General features: G+C 38.8%; 2 protein-coding genes across 2 annotated transcripts; both read left to right on the plus strand.

Moving 5' to 3' along the window:
- The first annotated feature begins 572 nt into the window (after positions 1 to 572).
- LOC116731829 (sodium-dependent neutral amino acid transporter B(0)AT1-like) lies at positions 573 to 10,590 on the plus strand. Its single transcript, XM_032581684.1, has 13 exons — positions 573 to 654; positions 720 to 1,043; positions 1,540 to 1,680; positions 2,003 to 2,140; positions 2,263 to 2,444; positions 2,532 to 2,642; positions 5,573 to 5,685; positions 5,774 to 5,902; positions 5,979 to 6,135; positions 6,221 to 6,425; positions 6,523 to 6,682; positions 8,297 to 8,459; positions 8,582 to 10,590. Exons 2-13 carry the CDS (start codon positions 839 to 841, stop codon positions 8,786 to 8,788), a joined length of 1,911 nt encoding a protein of 636 aa, XP_032437575.1. The 5' UTR covers positions 573 to 654; positions 720 to 838; the 3' UTR covers positions 8,789 to 10,590.
- Positions 10,591 to 11,819: 1,229 nt separating this feature from the next.
- Positions 11,820 to 19,392, plus strand: LOC116731240 (sodium-dependent neutral amino acid transporter B(0)AT1-like). Its single transcript, XM_032580904.1, has 12 exons — positions 11,820 to 12,080; positions 14,476 to 14,616; positions 14,696 to 14,833; positions 14,930 to 15,111; positions 15,378 to 15,488; positions 16,003 to 16,115; positions 16,217 to 16,345; positions 16,442 to 16,598; positions 17,789 to 17,993; positions 18,069 to 18,228; positions 18,348 to 18,510; positions 19,003 to 19,392. Exons 1-12 carry the CDS (start codon positions 11,882 to 11,884, stop codon positions 19,141 to 19,143), a joined length of 1,839 nt encoding a protein of 612 aa, XP_032436795.1. The 5' UTR covers positions 11,820 to 11,881; the 3' UTR covers positions 19,144 to 19,392.
- Positions 19,393 to 21,218: the final 1,826 nt, after the last annotated feature.

Raw genomic sequence — 21,218 nt, forward strand, 5'->3', positions numbered from 1 at the left:
ACCGTCACCCCAACACATAAATGGACATGTTCTCAAACCGACGTTCTTTCATGAGCATTTAAAACGCGAAAATACTAAAAACAAAAACATCTTAAAGGTGGTTTTTACAGACTCAGTTCAAATAAGCCCCATGCCAACCGGTTGGCCCATCTTTGGTTAATTATTGCAACATACGGAGACGCTGAAAATATCTGCTCGCACTCAATGGGTAATGAAAAATTACACTACTGGTGAATCTACATGAGTGCTACACAAAGTGACTGGAGATTTGTTGTTTTTTTTATTTAAAGAAAATAAAAAGGTGTCCCTCAAAAATGTCTTAGAATTGCACTTTAGTCCTTCCGTGATTGGTCTCCATAAACTTAAAGCGCAAACTCATCAGCGGGAAGACGTACCTCCTGTGATGCATTAACCACTATCAATGAGGTGGTGCTGTTTTTTTTTTTTTCTCCCCCCTCCCCAGTGCATACCTGCTGACATTGCATAATGCAACACAGACAGTAATGAGCTACTGATAACTGCAATTTAGGTGCCAGATGTGGCAGTCGATACCTCACTGACTCTTCCAGCCGCAGTCAGAAGGGACTGAGGACTCAGAGGGAGAGAGTCAGCAACCGTCTCCAGAGAGAAGGCTGTTTCTCAGAAAGAAAGAAAGAAAGAAAGAAAGAAAGAAAGAAAGAAAGAAAGAAAGAAAGAAAGAAAGGAAGAAAGAAAGAAAGAAAAAAAAGGATACGGCAGCTGGGAGGGTTTGCAAAAGAGTAACAAGTGGTTAATCAGATTTAGGAGCTACATTTTTTTTTTTTTTTTTCCTTTTTCGAAGTTTACAAAAGGAGACACGATGAAGCTGAAGCTGAAGCTGCCAAATCCGGGACTGGATGACAGGATCGCGTCCCACGGGGACCTGGAGAGGATGGAGAAGGACGAGGCTGGGGACAGACCCCAGTGGGACAACAAAGCCCAGTACCTGCTCACCTGCGTGGGCTTCTGTGTGGGGCTCGGCAACGTCTGGAGGTTCCCCTACCTGTGTCAAAGTCACGGCGGAGGTAAGAGGAGAGTCGTAGCATCAGCGACTTTAATGGAGATACGTGGCGTTCGCTCTAGTTGAAGAGATTTCAAGCATTATTAATCAAGTGTTCATAAGAAAACGTCATTCCAAGTCAGTTTTTAAAAAGAACTTTTAAGTGAAAGTTTAATGTCCATTAAGTTTTTTGTGTGAAAACTTAATCCATTCAGAAAAATGGATTGATTCATATAAAGTGAAATAAAATTAATCCCTCTCATTTGTTCCTAGGGGAAACCAAAATGTGAATCATGGTTTATAAAATAACTTTTTTTTTTTACAGGTTTGTTTATAACGGTTTCTATGGGATTGCTTGTTTGTGAAGCCCACTGCACAAACAAGCAGTGGGTTGCTAAAGTGGGTCCTCCCTTAGAGCTAAAGAGCAAAAAAAAAAAAAAAAAGAAGAAGAAGTGAATTAGTTTGTAGAAACACACAAAATATGAACAGTTTTTTTTGTTGTTATTTTTTTTTACTTTCAGGAGCGTTTATGATCCCGTTCCTGATCCTGCTGGTTCTGGAGGGAATCCCACTGCTGCACTTAGAGTTCGCCATCGGTCAGCGTCTGCGGAAAGGCAGCGTGGGCGTATGGAGATCCATCAATCCTTATCTGGCAGGAGTTGGTGTGTACAAAAAAACAAACAAAAAAGACATTAAAGCAACAGAAAAACATGTGATTTTGAGTATATTTGTAGTTAGCAGAACAGCTTCAAGTAGCTTTGTGATACTGTTTCTCGTAGTTGAGTATTTCTGATAAATTCAGGAGAAAAACAATTCTAAAATTGCTAAAATCTCAAGTATGATTTAATACAGTTGGGTGTTTCTTATTAGAAGATATTGAATTACACAGTAACTCCACTAATTATGATTTTGAGTTACTTGGTCAAAGCGAGGCTGGAGGGACATCAGTAGAAAATGTTTCCCTTGTCTTTCGTTCGCTTTCAGGCATTGCCTCCATGCTGGTGTCCTTCCTGGTGGGTGTCTACTACAACACCATCATGGCCTGGATCATGTGGTATCTCTTCAACTCCTTCCAGGACCCTCTGCCCTGGAGCCAGTGTCCACTCAATGCTAACAGGACAGGTAGGTGCTTGAAGCGGAGCACCCATTTGCTTTTATGGCGCGGGGTTAAAACGTTTCCTGCCGAGGCTGTTGACACTCGGTTTCCCCTCGACTGATCTTGAATTTTTACCGCCCCACTTAAGGATATGTGGAGGAGTGTGCGCGGAGCACCACCGTCGACTACTTCTGGTACAGAGAAACGCTGAACACTTCGACAGCCATCGATGAGTCCGGGGGACTGCAGTGGTGGATGGTTCTGGCCCTCATCGCCGCCTGGACTGTGCTTTACATCTGCTGCATCAGGGGCATCGAGACGACCGGCAAGGTTTGAAGGCCGTGTTGCATCTGAAAAACTCTTCTATTGCGGTGACTCCTGTGTCATTGTTCAAACATCCATCTTTTTTTATTTTAGGCTGTGTACATCACCTCCACTTTGCCGTATCTCGTCCTCACCATCTTCCTCATCCGGGGATTGACTCTAAAAGGCTCTACAGAAGGAATAAAGTACCTCTTCACACCAGATGTAAGCGATGTTATTACCTAGGAACAGAAAAGAAGGAAGTTTGATTATTTTTGATAAATATTGTGACTGGTTTCTCTCAAAATCTTGCTTTCTAGGCACTATGTTGGTGTAGCTGTCTTTTGGCGATGATAGCATTCTGTTTGGGCGAAGGTCATGTTCCTTGGTCTGAAAACTGTCTTCTGAGGGTTTTTAGCTGATTATCCTTCTGAAAATGCTAGTAGATTAAAGAGTGAAACAGTGTTCAGATCTTCCACCACTTCTATGTTGGGTTTGACTTCTTTGTTCTGCTAATCTGTAGCAGGAGAATGAAGTGACCGCTGAGTCTAGTTGCTCCTTTAGCGATTGGTACTCTCATTGTGGTAGCCTTATGCTGCCATTTCGTCCCAAACAATTGCACAGTGTTCATCCATTGGCGTTGCTTATTTATTTCTCTCTGTAGTTAAAAGTATTTGAAGCAGGATGTAGGTAAATAATGCTAAAAACAATGTTCAGATCTCACAATGATTTAGTCTGACTGTAGGAACTTTCCCAGGGTTTCGTGATCTGCCTCGTTTCCCATTTTGGGGGGTTTTTGTCCTCAGTCTTATGATATATTTTCTTTATTTTTAAAAATGAGACAGGACAAGACATGTCAATGAACATTCATTGATGCAAATATGTTGGCTTACAGCCAGGGGGATAATTTTCAACCCTAGTCCCATTGGCAAGACATTTTGACAAATTTTTGACAGACTATGATTCCTGACCAGCTAAATTTCCTGTTTAATTGCTCATGAATTCTCCCAAACACGCTTTGGTTTTTATGCGTATGAAGCGAGGTATGTTTCTGTTTGATACAAAGTACAGTCAGGAGTTAATAGACTAATTTAATTTATATGACTATCAAGAATTTATCTGATTTTTTGATATTTTAATAAATGACCCACTTGGAAGTTTACGAGACTTTGCGCTGCGGATAGGTTTTGAAATATTATTTAGTGTAAGTTAGACTCATTGACAGATATGGACAATAAGATAACTGACTTAAAAGCATGAATGTGTGCTTTAAAAGCTAATAAACTTGACATCACTGCCTGTTTGGGCAGCCATGCTGGATTTTTAAACTTCAACCTCATGGTTTTTGTTTGAGATGAAATTAAAAATGAATCTTGAAAATTTCAACTGCGAGGTTCAAGCTCAAAACAGCATGTCGTTAAGCTGCATCGCAGCAAAAGATGGAGAACGCGCACGTGACAAACACACAACACATTTTATGACTTATTTCCATGTTCATCTATCAGTTGGTAAAAGATAAAAGTTGCCACCTGCAACCCTATATTTATAAGATGGCCATAAAAGTGATATTAATCTTATCTGGACACGGCCCGTGCGTCCAGAAATTACCCGCTATCCTCTTACCTTTGCGATAATCTTAATCTAGGATGAGAAGAAACTTGAGATAACTACCAAATGATAAAAAAGATGACACTACTATCAAGGTCCCTGTCATGAACCTTCATTTCAAAACTGATAAAATCTCATGTTACCTTGAAAGATGAACCAGTAAGCTGAACCAATGTACTGGTGGCTAACTGGGGCTAACTGGTGATGGTCGTTTCCCCTCGTTGCCTTTTGTAGCTTTGTGGTTTGGATAATCCTGTACCCAATTTTTTAACAATGAATTTCCATGGGATGTTTCATAATGTACCAGTACATTTCGTACCAGCTTTGACAGCTGACAATTAAAAGTAACTTCAGGGTTTCCCCCAGTGTTTCATAAGCCTGGCAGGCCACCAGGCTTTACTTGTGCCCCCACCAGGCTAAGCATTGCTTATTTATTTAAGTCTTTTTAAAATGTTTCAATTTTTTAAGACTTTAGAGTTGGTGTTCAGGGGTTAATCTTCCAGTCAATAGCACATAATTATCAAGTGATATTTTCAAATTTCCTGTCAACTTTAAATATTTTTTAACTCAAAAACACAACGGGCCGCTGGATGATTGACTGTCCTAACACCCAATCACCGGGGTTAGCAAGTTTTCTGGGGGAAACCTTGAACTTAGTAACATTCTGCAATAAGAAAAGTTCAAAAGAATAGTATCGACTAACAGAAGTTTGGTTTGATCAGCAGCCGTCCTCCTATTTAACCAGACTCTACCGGACCCCAAACATTTTGGATCAGAAGGAACAAAATAATATTGATTAAGAAATTGCTTTAGGTCCATAGTTAAATTATAGAAGATTTAAACATTTTTATAGGTATTTATCTTCATTATTGCAAAGAAAAGTAACTTGACATGGAATGGTTTACCTACATAGGTGTCATGAAATGGTGGATGAAGGTGGTGAGGCAAACACTGTAGACCCAGGTTGAAGTGAGAAATGATGCTTTTAATGAGGGAAGAACACAATCCAAAGTCCAAAATCCTGGCAGCACAGCAGAGCGGAAGGCAAAGGCTCAGCACTGGTAGCAACAGGGTTTACGAATGGACAGCAGACGAAACAATGACTAGGATCCGACAAAGACACAGAGACACAGGTGACACTAAATACACAGGAGGTAATCAGGGAACGAGACACACCTGGGAACTAATCAAGGGGAGACAGGACAACACGGAGACTCAGAGACACAGGAAACTCTAAATAAATACACAGAAAAACTCGGAACATGACAATAGGTACAAAATGGGCATTGGAGGGGACGAAATAGCAACTTGTGTGTACAAAATGGATCTAAAATTGGAAACTTGATGTCACTTAGAAACAAAAGCAGCTCATGTTTTTTAGCAAATACATACACTGAAACTCATTTTTTCTGTTGTGTTAAACAGACAATCTTCTAATTTAGGCGTACCATCATGCCTAATTGTTAAAGTCAAAGGCCAAGGAAAAGTTTAACAACATTCTAGGAAGTAATAGTTTTTCTTAAGAATTTTTAAATATATTTTTTCAGGTAGATGAACTAATGAATCCTTCAACCTGGCTGGATGCAGGAGCCCAAGTGTTTTACTCCTTTTCGCTGGCTTTTGGAGGTCTCATCTCCTTCTCCAGCTACAACTCTGTGCAGTAAGTGAGCTGGCGGTTCAGTAAAAACGAGGGGGAGGAATTTTCCCCAGCTTACCTCACACAAACTCCCTCAAAATTCTCATTTCAGCAATAACTGCGAGCAGGACGCTGTCCTCATCTCCATCATCAACGGCTGCACATCGGTGTACTCGGCAACGGTTATCTACTCCATCATCGGCTTCAGGGCAACACAGAAATACGATGAATGCTTCGGAGAGTGAGTCAAATACTTCCAAATTGAGCTTGTTTTATTCAAACTGGATTCAAATGATACTAAGGTGGTTTTTTTACAGCAATATCTTGAAGTTGATGAATGCTTTCAACTACCCCGAGAACAACATCACACAGAGCAACTACAACGAAATTCTGACTCACCTCAACCACACGAGTCCGGATGTCATCCAGGGATTGTCCTTACAGACCTGCGACATGCAGACTTTCCTTAGCCAGGTAAGATAATGTGTATTCTTCCATTTTTACAAAGAAAAAGACGTCTTCCATGTATGGCAGAATAATGGAGTCTGTGTTTCTTTAGGGTGTGGAAGGAACAGGACTGGCCTTCATTGTCTTCACAGAAGCCATCATAGAGATGCCGTTTTCCCCTCTTTGGTCTGTTCTCTTCTTCATCATGCTCTTCTGCCTCGGCCTCTCGACTATGTTTGGCAGCATTGAGGGTGTTATAGCTCCTCTGCTGGATCTCAAAGTGCTACCCAGGAGTTGGCCCAAAGAAGTTATCAGTGGTAATTTTCTCCTAGTTCCGTTGATCAATTCAAAGTCAAACTTTCCCCATATGCGATCTGATGACAAGAGAGTGACAAATTGCATTGCTTTTTTCAGGTCTGACGTGCTTCGTATCTCTAGCTCTTGGACTCATTTTCGCTCTTCGCTCTGGGAACTACTGGCTGGCTCTTTTTGACAATTTTGCAGGCTCGATTCCGCTCCTGGTCATCGGATTTTTTGAAATGATTTCTGTTGTCTACATCTATGGCATGGATAGGTGAGTCACGGGCAGGCAATTGTGACTTTGCCCACAAATGTTGATATTTCTACCATAGGACGTTAAAGGTTTCTCTCTTCATAAGTCAGGAAATGGCTACAAGATGATAGGTACTAGCTGAAACTGCCCATCTGTACAGTCATGATAAACGTGGATGGTCAGGGGCCCCAAGTGTGTCTTTATCTCCAAAGATCACTGTATGCAATTTTGTTTAGTGAGACATTATGCTACTGTAATAAGGCTTTTTACAAGGGTTATATTACCTAACATCAGCTTGCATGAGCTAGCCAACAGTAATATAACATTTCATTGTCAGTAGTGCACCAAAGTTGGCTAAAACGTTTATATTATCACTCAATATGGGATTTGACATCCCACCAATAAGGGTAACTTGGGATCTCTGTAGAAGTCCACGCTGCAGTATGTTGTCATGGCAATGGCTATCCTAAGAAACAAACCAAACGGCGCACGTTTCTGCCTTGCTGACAGAGTCTATAATTCTCCCAGAGGGTGCCACCAAACACTTGGATAAAGATAAGGTCAGGCAATGAGCAGAAAAAAAATGAAATGCAGTGAAAAGATATCTTCTGTTTTCCTGCAATAATTAAGTTAATAATTAATTAAAATTGCACTGATTACTTAGTGATAACTCAATTCATAATTTCTTTCCAGTTCTTTTTTTCTTCTCCTTATATGTATCTATATAAAATTAGAATGTCAGCGCCCCCTATAGGTATTTGGTCAACAAAGCCTGTCTGTTTGTGAAACACTTAATTTTTCTCCAAAGATATTGAAAAAATTGCGTCTCATTATCATGAACCCAATGTCTCACCACATGTCATGACTTGGATTTTACTACATCCAAAACTAAGTGTTTTTTACAGCACCTGTAAAAAAAAACACCTTGTGTTCAGACTATTATTCAGACTAATAGAGTCTGGATTCAGACTCTATTAGTCTGGATTCAGAAAGGATCCATTCAAGATTTTTGCTACAAAATTTGCCTGCCTGGCCTGAACATTTTTTTTTTTTTTATGGGAAATTCAAGTAACGCCATCGATGAACACAGTGTATCATTTGAATGGCCAAAGTCAAAAGTACTGCCATAAAAAGAAAAAAAGGCTGAGACTAGTTCTAGTCAATGGTGGTGTCTGACGGTCAGTAAGATGCTTTTACAGTTCAAACAAAGCCGGAAATAGCCACGTTTTATATTCTGTCCTTGTAGGGGAGATAATGTGTCAGTCATCAGACGAGACTGACACATTATCTCATAAGAGATAAGAAAAGTACAGAATGTGTCTTGTAGCCATTTGGAGAATGTGGAAAATACGATTTGTGTTTCGTTTTGTTGTCCCGACGTGGGTTATGAGTTCAGAAAGCATTTCTTTTTAGTTGTTACTAAAAAGGTAATAGAAGCCAATAAACATGTAAACATTTTTGAAAATCTTACAGTCATACATTGTAAAATGTCATATAAAAAAATGCAAAGATGTTTGTATCTAAATCTGTCGAACTTCTTGAGATATATTATCGGGGGAAAAAACTACAAGGTTGACTTTTACGACTTCCGTCACACTCACCTCAGTGCATCTCTCTGTTATTGCTTTGGAACAGGTTTAATAAAGACCTTGAGTTTATGATCGGCCACAAACCCAATATCTTCTGGCAGGCGACGTGGAGAGTGATTAGCCCCCTCATCATGATTGTCATTCTGATTTTCTACTTTGTCACCCAAGTCACGAAGGAACTTACCTATCTGGTCTGGGACCAGGAGGCGGTAAGTTTGGCACTCCACAGGTTCCAAATATGCAAAGAAGAAAAATTCACCCCAACTATCTTTTCTTCTAATTGTGGTTATATGCAAACCTTGGTTTGATAAATCTTCTGCTCTACTTACAGGAGAGCTTTCCCACCCTTGCTGAGCGTTACTACCCACAATGGGTCTACATCATGATCTTCATCCTGGCTGGAGTTCCCAGTTTAGCCATACCCTTCTTTGCCCTTTACAAACTCATCCAGAGGAAATTCTGCAAAAAGGACTACAGTGACAGTACAGTGGACACAGTCTCTGCCAAAATACAAATGAATGACAAAATGAAGTTTTAGATAACTGTTCTTCTTTTGGCTATTTAATATCAACAAACTTGTAAATTATGTTTATTGGACTTTGCTGGTGTGTTGTAATGATACAACAGTACGCCGACGACTCACTGTTATCTTTGAAAGGCAAAGACAGAGACTACTAAATACTCCACAAGAACAGAGAGTTTTGTTCTCTCTGCCATTGCTGCAAGAACGACGACTAAGTTCTTTCAGGCCAGGCCAATTTGTACTTAACAACCCTTGTGCACAACTTCTAGAAAGCCATCATAGTTTTCCCAACAATGTCTGTCAAGAACAAGCTTCAAGAACTCCTAAACCAGAGCTGTAAAAGCAGAATCACGTCACTTTGTTCTTGCATCCTTGGGAGAGCGAACAAATGGCTCTGTTCTTACAAAGTATGTATAGGCCTTACGTTTTAGTGTTTTTACTAAAGAAAACATCCAGTTATGCCATGCAATGACAGCAGTAAAGATATTATTGACTAGGTTAAGGTATAAAGGGATTGTGAATAATACACTTGTGTAGTATGAAAACTTGTCGCACTGGGTGTACAACATTGGCAACACAAACAGCATGAGCGGCACAGGCTTGTACATAAACATGTACTTAAAGACAAACTAGTTATATGTCTGTATGCTAGTACAGAATAAACATTGAAATGAGACACTGAGCTCTGTAGAACCTTTATGTTTAAAATACTTTGGGATAAATAAGAATTTGTTTAATGGGAAAGTCACATAGCAACACAAATAAACTGTTTGAGTTGTTGAAATATCAGAAACATTGTTGTAAGCACTAAATTTATTGATCTTGTTTGTGGGTTCTGGTTGATTTGAGTGGCACTGTTGGTGTTTGGGGACCTAGTTTGTAACATGACTTGGGGTTTCTGTTAGATATATTGGTGAGGAACCATGCTGCTCTAGTGCGGGAAATTCTCTTTTAACTGTACCCGTTGAAATTATTGCTTAAGAAACACCAATGTCTATTTTTGACCTTAAACTACTTCGACAAATCTTTGCAGTTTCGTTTTACTTACCATTAAAAGTAACATTACATGTTGGATTTGTCCAGGTGTTCTCCACTTTCTGCGTATTGTATTCTGTACTAAACAAAAAAAAAAAAGGGAACTCATCTTGTTATATCAAAACTGGCATCATCTTTGTTTGCACAGCCAACATTTTGGAGGTTGCGCGCTAACCCTAAAGGCTTCAAGTGTTTTTCCAATAATGTACAACATAGCTTAGCTAAACCTGATAGTTAAGCTAGGTTTATTAAACGTCTCTTAAGTTCAAGAATTGAAATGCCAGAATTTTAAAACAGCTTTTGGAGTAAATATTTTGAGCTAATAAAAATCACTGTTTGTTTTTAAGCTAATTCAGCTGCTTGTAGCTCAGAAACATTAAGCTAGCTTGAGGTTTATGAGCTTCAATGCAAAAATGCAATACAGACATAAAATAACCTTATTTCTATGTCTTGCTATTCTTTTGATATTGTGTTTAAATTGTTTTTTTCTAATATGTTCAAAATGATGGTTTTAATATTGTACATAAGCATTTTAGATGGATAGTTTCTGTTCACACGTTTGAACACTACCTAATGTTTTACATTTCTGTGATTGGAAAAATGTAATATTACTTTGTCGAAGGGGTTTACTGTTTTTTAGGCACTGCTTGACAAAAATTAGTCCCCGGGTTAATTTATTTCAGGTGGCACGTATATTGCCGCTCCACATTTACAGTTGACGTGACATGTATGTGCTCATTTGCTCAGATATAAATCAAAAATAAAAAACACGCAGAACACAATGAAATAGTGGTTGTGCTTCTTAAGCATATGTTGCAGTTGTAGAAATTGAACGGAATAAACATAAATTCATTACGCCTAAAAGGAAAACATTTAGTGGGGGGGAGAGAAGAATTACAACATTTAAATAAGGGCCAAAAATGAACAAATATATGTTTTTATTAATATTTTGTACACAAAATTTCAAATAAAAAAACTAATTTCCTTCATGTGTCAGTGTGGCTCATCAGGAAGAACTTAGCTGACCTGTCCATCATGAAAGACCAATAATGATGGACTTTGATGGGGAGAACTGAAAATACATTTATGATGTGCTGCTACTCTATTAGTGGCACCAATAACAGCATCAGTAACTTACACAATAGTATTATTATGTAATATTTGCATATCTGATCGTTTTGACGAAACTGGAAACAGGCCTGAAAGAAATGCATATTTAAATATGATTTAAAATCTATTAAATTAAATAATTGCCTGCAAAAGAAATTCGTTAAAATTCCCAATCATCGGACGTTAGTTGTATTTATAAATTAAGTATTTGTATTTTCTAAAGTAATTTTAATGGATTTTTGCTTCTGCTTTGGAAGATAAGTGAGTCTACAGTTGAGTTTGTGTGCAGGTTAAAAATGACCGTGATGAACAGTTCAAAAAAATATGTTAACTAAAAACAAAACAAAACATGCATGCCAAAATAAGAACATAGCTTATGAAAACATTTGAATACAGATTTCAAATAAAGATATGTAAATGTACAATTATTTGCACTTTTAAAGAATCTAATGACACTCATTGACAGATAATTTTTTTGGTGTATATTTTATGTATTATCATTAGTTTATGTAAGTTATTATATGAAATGTTATTTCTGTATCTTAGCACTTTTAGCGCTCAATACGAAACATATGCACACATATGCATATTAAATATGTGAAGACAATAGACAGGACTATTAATGAATTATTTAAAGATCTGATCAATAATTACCTTTTGACTAATTAAAATCAGGCTCTTTTTGCTCTCAACATGTGTTTTTTTTTTCTTTTCTAAAGTTTATGCTTAATCCAGGACTTTATTTTTAGCTCCAGTGAAAGCCACTGTCCTCCTTTGCATGAAAAACCACTGAGTGCTCAAAAATAAATGCAAAGCTTTGCTATTTGTTTATCTATTCATGGAGCAAAGTAGTAAAAGACCATAAATTGGTGTCGTGGCCGCTGAAGGCTGCTGTGTAAATAGCGACGTGCGCGCACTCCACACACGCGCAGTCCGCGCTCCGGTTTTACACGCGGCTTCACCATGAGGCTGGCGCTCCCCAACCCGGGCCTAGAGCTCCGGATCCCCGACTACAACGACCTGGAGAGGATGGAGAAGGAGGATGCGGAGGGGCGGCCCCAGTGGGACAACAAGGCCCAGTACATTCTGACCTGTGTGGGCTTCTGCATCGGTCTGGGGAACGTGTGGCGCTTTCCTTACCTGTGTCAGAGTCATGGAGGAGGTGAGTGATGAGAATAACGGACTGAAATCTTAACGCATGATGATGCACATTAATTGTAGTGTTTTTTTGTTTTTCTTTTTTTTTTTTTTATCTAAAAGGCCAAAATGCTGATAAAAAAAAAGCATCAATAAAAAATTAGCTGGAATTTTCTTTCTGTAAAAAAAAATGACTGGTCCAGTGAATCTACAGCCAAGCAGAGAGTTAATGAATCACTTATGTACGAGTACAAAGCACTCTGCTCATGAATGTGCCATGAGGTTATTTTAATTATTCTCAGGCTTCAGATGCCTTTGCTTAAGGATTAAAGATAATCTACGTGGTTGTGTTCCCATTGCATATGATTTAGGTGAGAAATTAATATTGATGCTGCACACTGAGCCACAGGAATTAGGAAGCTGTTTTAAAAGCAGTCTCTATCATATACATTATTCTTAGCTGGACTGAGTTTCGTCTGGGTTTATTAGTCCAATTCTTCTGTAACTGATGTCTGAAACACTGACAAATAGCCTTAACTTAGAGATTAAATAAGTAAATATGTCGCGCATAAAGGGAGCACTTTATAAGAATAAGCCCTCGTTATGTTCTGCACAACGGCTAATCTTTACAGTTGTTCACGATTAGCTGTGGCTGATTACCGATATCTGATGTGTTCTTTTGTTCAAACAGACACGTCCTCAATAAAAGCTGCTTGTACCTGCGAGGTGATGGCGGCTTCCTGTCGGCAGTATCATATCTAAACAATAAATGCCTTATTCCTCACTTTACACTGCATAAACTTGAACAATGGCCTGAGATTACCTTTGCCACGCTGTCTCATTATCAAACAGATATATGAAGGTAACACCAGGGGGTCAATACTAATATTGACATTACAAACAATCACTCTCCAGTTGTTCAGAGTTTGATTGAGGCTCAACATTTTTATGCTTTCTTACCATGTTTTTATATATTTTGTATTTTGGTTAGGGATAGGTTCCAATTAAATTCAGTAGATGAAAGAACATATGTTAACATGAATCATTATAGATTATTTTCTAGTCCTGAATAAGAAACGCAACAAATCTTTTCACTCTTCCTTTAAGAATCTGCAAGAGAATAAATAATATTTGTGAAATGTTGAATTTAAGTGCAAATAAAGTTGCACGTACAACAGAGATCAGGGATTTACCTTGTATTAATAATAATGCAAAACGACGGAATTGGGTAAAAAAAAAAATATTTATCTCAAAATAACAGTAGAACCACTTCAACATATTATTAAGGAGAATTAAAAAGTAGCTATCCAACAAATCATTGTAGTAAAAGTAAAGAGAATTGTATGCGTAATTACTGACTCAATGTTTGATTGTTTTGCGCAAATGATGTAAAATAATATGTGTGCAAATTCTGTATTTTAAAGACTAAAATTAAAAATAAACCATTACACCACTTCAAGAAAATTAAGGAATTCAGGTAGGAAAAAAAACACATATTTCCCAATCGTATTTTTTTTTCACTATAAAGCATCGGAAACCAATGTTTCGATGTTTGAACGGGGGAAAGTACCTTCAGTGGCAATAATGTTTACAAGGTGAATCAGTGTGAACAGGAAACAGTAATTGTTTTTAAGGTTCAAATGGCAAACATCCACGGTGGTTGAACTCCAGCCTCGTCCAAACTGATTAGATTTTATAAGGCGACACAACAATCGGGCAAATGACTGGGCTTTTGGTTCGCTTGGATGTCAAAGGAACATTTTAGAGCTGGTATTTGAGAGACAGCTAAAATGATACAAAAGCAAAAAACATGAGATGTGTGATCTGGTTTAAATTGGTGACAATGTGGCCGGTCGATAAGGGCAGCCTAATTCTATGCTTTGCAGTTTGAGTGAAGTCATGCCTTATTATTTGTTTTACATTATATTTGGAACTCCTATTTTCACTTTATGGACCATTTGAAATAAAGTTTGTTGCAGTTTGTTTTTTTACATTTGACCAAGACACTCAGTTTCAGTTTCTTTAGTATTTATTTACATTGACTCTTATACTTCTAATTGCACTGTTAGGTTATTTTCACCAAGCTTGTGAAGCTATTGGTGTTTTTCAGTGTGCTGTACCGGTGCAGAGTTATCAAGTGAATTTGCAGTTCAGCACCTTTATGTCTGTGTTTAAGAAACATTTTAAGTCAATTCAGCACCATTTTGTGTATCGGATCGGTATCGGCCGATGCTAAACCTCAGACATCTGTATCGGTATCAGAACTGGAAAAAGCGGATCAGTGTGAAAAGTGCATGCCTTTTCAACAAACATCCATTAAGCATTCCACTGAGAAAAGTTTAAACGTAATCACCTTTCACCTCAAAATTCCAAGTTATTGTGAAAGAAAAGTGACTAGCATGGATTGCTACCTTTTCCAGGTGCCTTTCTGATTCCCTACCTGATCCTGCTGGTGCTGGAAGGAATGCCTCTCCTACTGCTGGAGTTCGCCATCGGTCAACGTCTGAGGAAAGGCAGCGTTGGGGTGTGGAGGACCATCAGCCCCTATCTGACTGGTATTGGTGGGTACAAAAAGATATATATACATTACATTTCAGTATCTTGACTTTGTGTTACATCTGTCATGATGTCCGCACAAAGGTATCGCCTCCATGCTGGTGTCTTTCTTGGTTGCGTTGTACTACAACACCCTGATAGCCTGGATCCTCTGGTATCTCCTCAACTCTTTTCAGCAGCCTCTGCCATGGGCTCAATGTCCACTGAATGAAAACGGGACAGGTATTCAGTTCCACCTTTTCAGACAACACCTGTCCACATCACCAGATACAAGACATCATGACTGACTATCTTTATGTTTTTTTTTATCTTATTCAGAATTTATATCGGAATGCCAGCGGAGCTCCACTGTGGATTATTTCTTTTACAGAGAGACTCTGAATAGTTCTGCCTCCATATCGGAGTCTGAGGGAATCCAGTGGCCAATGGTGCTTTGTCTGCTGGCAGCCTGGACAATTGTTGCGATCTGCTGCATTAGAGGGATAAGCACTTCTGGGAAGGTTAGTTCATTTAAAAAAAAAACTAAAAAAAAACAAGGCAAATTTTCATTTGTCGTAGAGAATGAGGGAACAGTAGATGAGATGAGTCTGATCAAAACCAGTAGAAAGCTTCTTTTGTACAAATTTTAACTTTTGTGACACTTCCCCCTGCTGGTGTGGAGGTTCAAATTCAACGTAGCAGCCGTTATTGTTTGTTTCTGCCTTGGGCCAAACATGCGCTCTAATAACCACTTATCCCAGGTTTTTTTCTCTCGTCATGACCTCAGGCGGTTTACGTCACAGCAATCCTGCCTTACATAGTGCTGGCGATCTTCCTGATCCGAGGAGCGACCCTGAAAGGTGCCGTGAGTGGGATAAAATTCCTCTTCACACCAGATGTGAGTTTTATGCATTTTTTTTTTTTTAACCAACCAAACATTATTTTGTGATGTCACAAGTCAATGCTACAGGAGGCGAGAGCAGATACTTTTTTTCCCCCTGATATAACAAGTTGGTTCCAGGGCGGTTTTCTCAAGACAGCAAGTTCATTTTCCGTTTTCTCAAGATAGTTTTCCAAAGCTTTCATCAAAGTAACGAGTTAATTTCCCAAAGGTTTTCTCAAGATAAGAAAAACATCAGGAAATTAACTTAAGATAACGAGTTAGTTTCCAGATGATTTTCTCAAGCTCGCGAGTTTTCTCGAGAAAAACCTGAACAACTTTTGTCAAAGTCATGACAAGGCCTTTAGTTTGTTTGTGAGATCACAAAATGATTGGTGTGTTAAACCCGATTCCGTCTTTCAAATGAAATCTGGAAACTGACTCCTTATCTCGAGAAAACCCATCAGGAAAAAGCGTACGCTCTCTGCTTCTGGACTACGCCACATCTCCTCACCGTTTCTCTCTCTCTAAGGCGGAGGAGTTGATTAAACCAACTACTTGGTTGGATGCAGGAGCTCAGGTGTTTTACGCCTTTGGTTTGGCATGGGGAGGCCTCATCTCCTTCTCAAGTTACAACCCTGTTCAGTAAGACGCGGACACTTTGTGGAAGCGGCGCATCTTTTCTCCCCAACACAGTGCAGTTTCTGAGTCTCTTCCCTTTTCTGTACATTTCTTTCCCCCTCCAGCAACAACTGTGTGCAAGATGCTGTGATCCTGTCTGTCGTAACTGGACTCACGTCGGTCTATGCCGCCCTGGTGACCTACTCCATCATTGGCTTCAGAGCCACTGAGAAATACGACACCTGTATCAGTGAGTAAGTACGGTACATTTTGTATACGATCCAAATAAAATCACCCACGCTTTAATCGCTTCTAAGTGATTCCAAATTCTCTTCTGCTTTTTGTTTTAGAAACATTGTGTGGTTATTAAATACGTTTGACCTCCCTGAAGACAACATCACGTCAAGCAACTACGATGTAGCCTTCAATCACCTAAACAGCTCCTATCCTGATGTCATGCTCGGACTGAATCTCCAAACCTGTGACATGCAGAAACTCCTCAGTGAGGTAAACTCTTAAAAAAATAATAAAAGAAAAGAAAAACCCAGGAATCGCCATCGGATGATTTTTTTTTTTTTTACATGATTCGGAGCTTGACAAGTCAAATATTTTAAAATCTGAATTTTTTTCCTGATCAGTAAATGCAACAAATTGTTAATAGTCTGTGCTAAAAGTAACCCTCTTCTGTGTGGAAGAAGAAGAGGGAACCCAGGGAAGAAGACTTGAAGATATCTTCTTCAAAATGTCATCAAGGTGTTTAAGATCCAACACCAGAGGACGCACAAAATCTATTTGAAAGAAACGGCATTTTCTGATTTAAGCTTCTATAACAGTAAGGCGCTGGTTAGTCTAATAAACACAGATAATACAGAGGGAGCTGAACACACAGAACCCTGAAAAGAACACAAACAAAACACAAGAAGGAAGTAAGAAGCTAAACGACAAGGAGTTAACTAATATGACTAGACTTTGACGACAATAATAAAGGAACTGAATATGGAAAGCCTGGAAACGTAACTAAATCCACGAAATGATCAGAACACAAATGAAAACTAAAACACAAACCCCTGTGGATCATATGTTCTTGTTGATGAGACTAAAACATTTTTAGGAACACTTTTCCCGAATAAACTTAGCATAAATATTGCATCTTGTTTACAAAAAGCCACATGTGCAAAAAAACCTTGTTGAATTTCGGATCTACAATAACTTCTATATTTGTTTTCTTTAATATACATACAGTATATACAGTACAGACCAAAAGTTTGGACACAACTGTGTGTCCAAACTTTTGGTCTGTACTCAGTTCAGACCAAAGGTTTGGACACACTTACTCATTGAATTCAATTAGAAAGTGTGTCCAAACTTTTGGTCTGTACTGTATATATACAGTATACATATACATATATATTCTGTATATATACTGTATATATATGTATATATATATAAAATTCATTAAGATATTGCTTTTTAACTTGTAGAATGACTTTAATTCAAACAGAATTAATTAATTAATTAATTACAGCTTTTACAGAAAATTGGAAAATGGCATAAATTTGTATTAATAGGCCAAAATTTGATAAAAACCGGAGTCCAATCCGCAAGTGCAATCAGTTCATCTTTAAAAAACAATCACGAGATTTTTTTCAATGCCATAAATAATTAAAGTGATGATCAATGTGTGCTTACTCGTTCAGGGAGTGGAGGGAACAGGTCTGGCCTTCATCGTCTTCACTGAGGCCATCACCAAGATGCCCGGCTCTCCGGTCTGGTCCGTCCTCTTTTTCGTCATGCTCCTCTGCCTGGGACTCTCCACGCTCTTCGGCAACATCGAGGGAGTGGTGGTTCCCTTGAAAGACTTGCAAATATTTCCGAAAAACTGGCCCCACGAAGCACTCACTGGTAACCCGACTATTTCCAGAAGCATTCGTTGTCTTTGAACTCGACCTCCACTGGTTTACTGTACGTCTGTTTCAGGGCTGACGTGTGTCGTTTCCTTCATCATCTGCCTGCTGTTTACGCAGAATTCAGGCCTTTATTGGGTCTCTTTCTTCGATAATTTTGCTGGATCAGTTCCCCTGCTGACCATCGGATTGTTTGAGATGATAGCTGTTGTCTACATTTATGGCGTAGACAGGTGAGTTGACCTTTCCAAACTATCCAGTCAAGACATTAACTTTAAAATTCTTCCAAGTGTCCCAGTTGTTGTTAAAAAAAAAAAAAAGAAGATATGCTTTACATTCTCTTTTAAAACAGGTTCAACAAGGATATAGAGTTCATGGTTGGACGCAAGCCGTCAATCTTCTGGCAGGTTACGTGGAGAGTCGTCAGTCCGCTGATTGTCTTGGTCATCCTCATTTTCTATCTGGTTACTCAAGTACAACAGAAGCTCACCTATTTAGTCTGGGACCCAAACTCGGTAAGATATGAAACTTTGTGACCAAGTTATATCTAGGCAACTTGATGCATTTTGTGGAAGTGGCGCATCTTTTGATGCTGGGTTCTTCTGACGTTGGGTTATTTGGACTAGTTTTCAGTGGTCTGTGCCTCACCAGGGGTAAAAAGCAGTCAGAGTTCTTGGAGAATCAAGGCGATGTTCTCGTGAGGATGTCAAACTACAAGCTACTCTGAACACTGTCTGTTCAATTGCAAATTAATATCATCTAAAATGCTACTAACATCTTTAGCAGTAGCTTGACAAAAACAATCATATTAAGTTGTCTCACTTTCTGTTGTTTTTAAGTGGGACAGTTGTTTCCATCTTGTTTAAAAGTTTGTGATTGTTTTAGAAGTTTTGAATTTGGAGCAGTTTTATCTCTATGTCTCATCCTTTATGTAAACAATTATAATAATCTGTATTATCGACATTTCTCCGAAGTATGCGCTGAATGATAAAGCTTTGTGCTTACAGGATGCGTTTCCGGCTCTGGCAGCAGTGGAGTACCCCTCGTGGATCAACGCGGCGATCTTCCTCGTGGCGGGAGTCCCCTGCCTGGCTGTGCCTGCTTACGCGTTATGCAGATGGATTTATGTTTCATGTAGAAAAAACTAACTTCAAGGTCTTAAATCCAGCTATGTTTTTTGTTTTTTTTCTTATAACGTTATACATTTCACCTCATACCCGTGTGCTGCTTTGGTTAACAGATTAGTATTCGTACAGTGCAGACACTGTTAACTCCATTTCAATGTTCATCACAACCTTACTGACATTTTGTTTCATAGTTTATGGTTTTTGGTAAAAAAAAAATACTTTGATTTCAATTTTCTGCTGATTCATTTTGTGAAATAAATGATGGCAATTCTAATTGCTGTTTGACTTATTTTGTTACCGCAACAGCAGAAAAATGCATGAAATGTACGACGAGCTTGGTGTGTCGTAAGACCTGAGAATACAACAACAATAATCAACTCTTATTATGCAAATATTCACACAAAACAGCCAGAAGATGTAGTGCATAATCTACGCCAAAAGATGGTGCCCTAATGTTGAATGAACATTAATAATGAGGTCAGAGCAACACACAGAAGAAAGCTGTGATTTTTTTTTTTTGCAGAAAATTCCCTAGCCTTTTAAAAACATACCCAGCATTAAAATAAACAATGAAAAACATTTAAATAAATAAAGATTAAAAGGTTTGTACTCATAAAAGCAGCACATTTTTGTGGAATGGAAGAAAAAGCGTACATGGTGAATAACACCTGTTTGTCATGTAAAGTGCCTTAACATGACATTTGTTACAAATGGCTGCTAAATAAATACCTTCAGTTAAACCGGCGTTCGATCGGCGTCTTTGACTAAAATATTAACAGATTTAAGCACAAACAACACGGAAGTCATTTAATTCAATCTCAACAGCAAACGCAGGGCTTCACTTATAACGGCCTACTGTTTCGTAAATACAATAACCAATAGAAAGTCACAATGAAACGTTGTTTGAGCCACACTGAACAGAACCTGAATTTGTCAATCCAACGTCCTGGTAATGATTCACACACTTAAAGATAAACGCTAGATAAACTGACACACTTGACATGCATGTTCATACACTGGCATGCTGCGCAACCAAAAGCTTCCTTCATCACTGAGTGACTTATTATTATGACTGTAAGGACCGTGAGAACTCAAAGCCTGAGTATGAGGTGGGACTTGCATAACCTGGCTCCAGACTATATGTAAACTGGAACTTCGGAGAGTATTAAATATTAGCTGTTCTTTCAGGCACACTAGTTTGAAAATGTCGTGTGATAACAGTAAGGCTGATATGTCAACCAACTCAGTAAAGAACGAGAAGTTCCACATGACTTGTGGGTGAGCAGTTTTCTTTGTGGAACCTGAATTTAAGTTTGTATCCAACCTCAGCTGACTTGGGTACAGTAAAGGCTAACGTCAAACTTGCTAGCAAGCTGGTTTCCTTAACTGTGAATGATTCGTCTAAGCCAGTGGTGTCCAAATTCAGTCCTCAAGGACTGGTAGATGTTTTAGTTCTTTTCCTGGTTCAACACAACGGAGACAAATGATGGCTCGTTAGGTGACCTCTCCAGAACATTATGACGTGCTAGTTAGAGCGATTCAATCAGCAGTATTAGAGCAGGGACACATCTAAAAGTGGCCGGACACCCCTGAGCCAAGCTGTGTGTTTTTCAGGGCAAAGACTTACATGCTATCCTTTTTCATTCAACTAACATATGTATGTGGGCCCACCTTATGGGTTTTGCTCAGTTGGATGGGTAGAAAGTCAACCTGGGTCGACAACAGAGTTTTTGTGTGGGGGTTTGGTTGATTCAATGCAATGCATAATGACAAAACCGTTTGGTCACCCTAGGTCTACGCTGGGGCTTTAAATGGTGTTGAGAGAATTGCTTCAAATTGCACGGCACATCTAGAACTCATATCCACAGGAGAGCTGTGGGTATGAGTTCAGTGGTTATGCTAGGAAGACAGGCATAACTGGGTTATGGTTGTCTTCCTATATGGGTCCCAGACAAGCATAACCTGGTTATCTCTATCAAAAGTCTTTTAAAAGTTGTGGTTTCAAATCCGCTATAATTTTCTGTCATTCTGTTCTTATGACATTTTAAATTTACCGGTGCCTACGGGGATTCATCCATAAGGTACAATAGAAACCA

This window comes from Xiphophorus hellerii, chromosome 13, assembly GCF_003331165.1.
Source record: "Xiphophorus hellerii strain 12219 chromosome 13, Xiphophorus_hellerii-4.1, whole genome shotgun sequence".
NCBI lineage: Eukaryota > Metazoa > Chordata > Actinopteri > Cyprinodontiformes > Poeciliidae > Xiphophorus > Xiphophorus hellerii.

Bases quoted from the DNA above. Each gene is read 5' to 3' on its own strand.
- LOC116731829 (XM_032581684.1), top strand. From the start codon at position 839: ATGAAGCTGAAGCTGAAGCTGCCAAATCCGGGACTGGATGACAGGATC. The intron at 5,903-5,978 runs GTGAGTCAAATA...GTTTTTTTACAG, and splicing joins TACGATGAATGCTTCGGAGA to CAATATCTTGAAGTTGATGA. The intron at 8,460-8,581 runs GTAAGTTTGGCA...CTCTACTTACAG, and splicing joins TGGTCTGGGACCAGGAGGCG to GAGAGCTTTCCCACCCTTGC.
- LOC116731240 (XM_032580904.1), top strand. From the start codon at position 11,882: ATGAGGCTGGCGCTCCCCAACCCGGGCCTAGAGCTCCGGATCCCCGAC. The intron at 14,617-14,695 runs GTGGGTACAAAA...GTCCGCACAAAG, and splicing joins CCCCTATCTGACTGGTATTG to GTATCGCCTCCATGCTGGTG. The intron at 18,229-18,347 runs GTGAGTTGACCT...CTTTTAAAACAG, and splicing joins TACATTTATGGCGTAGACAG to GTTCAACAAGGATATAGAGT.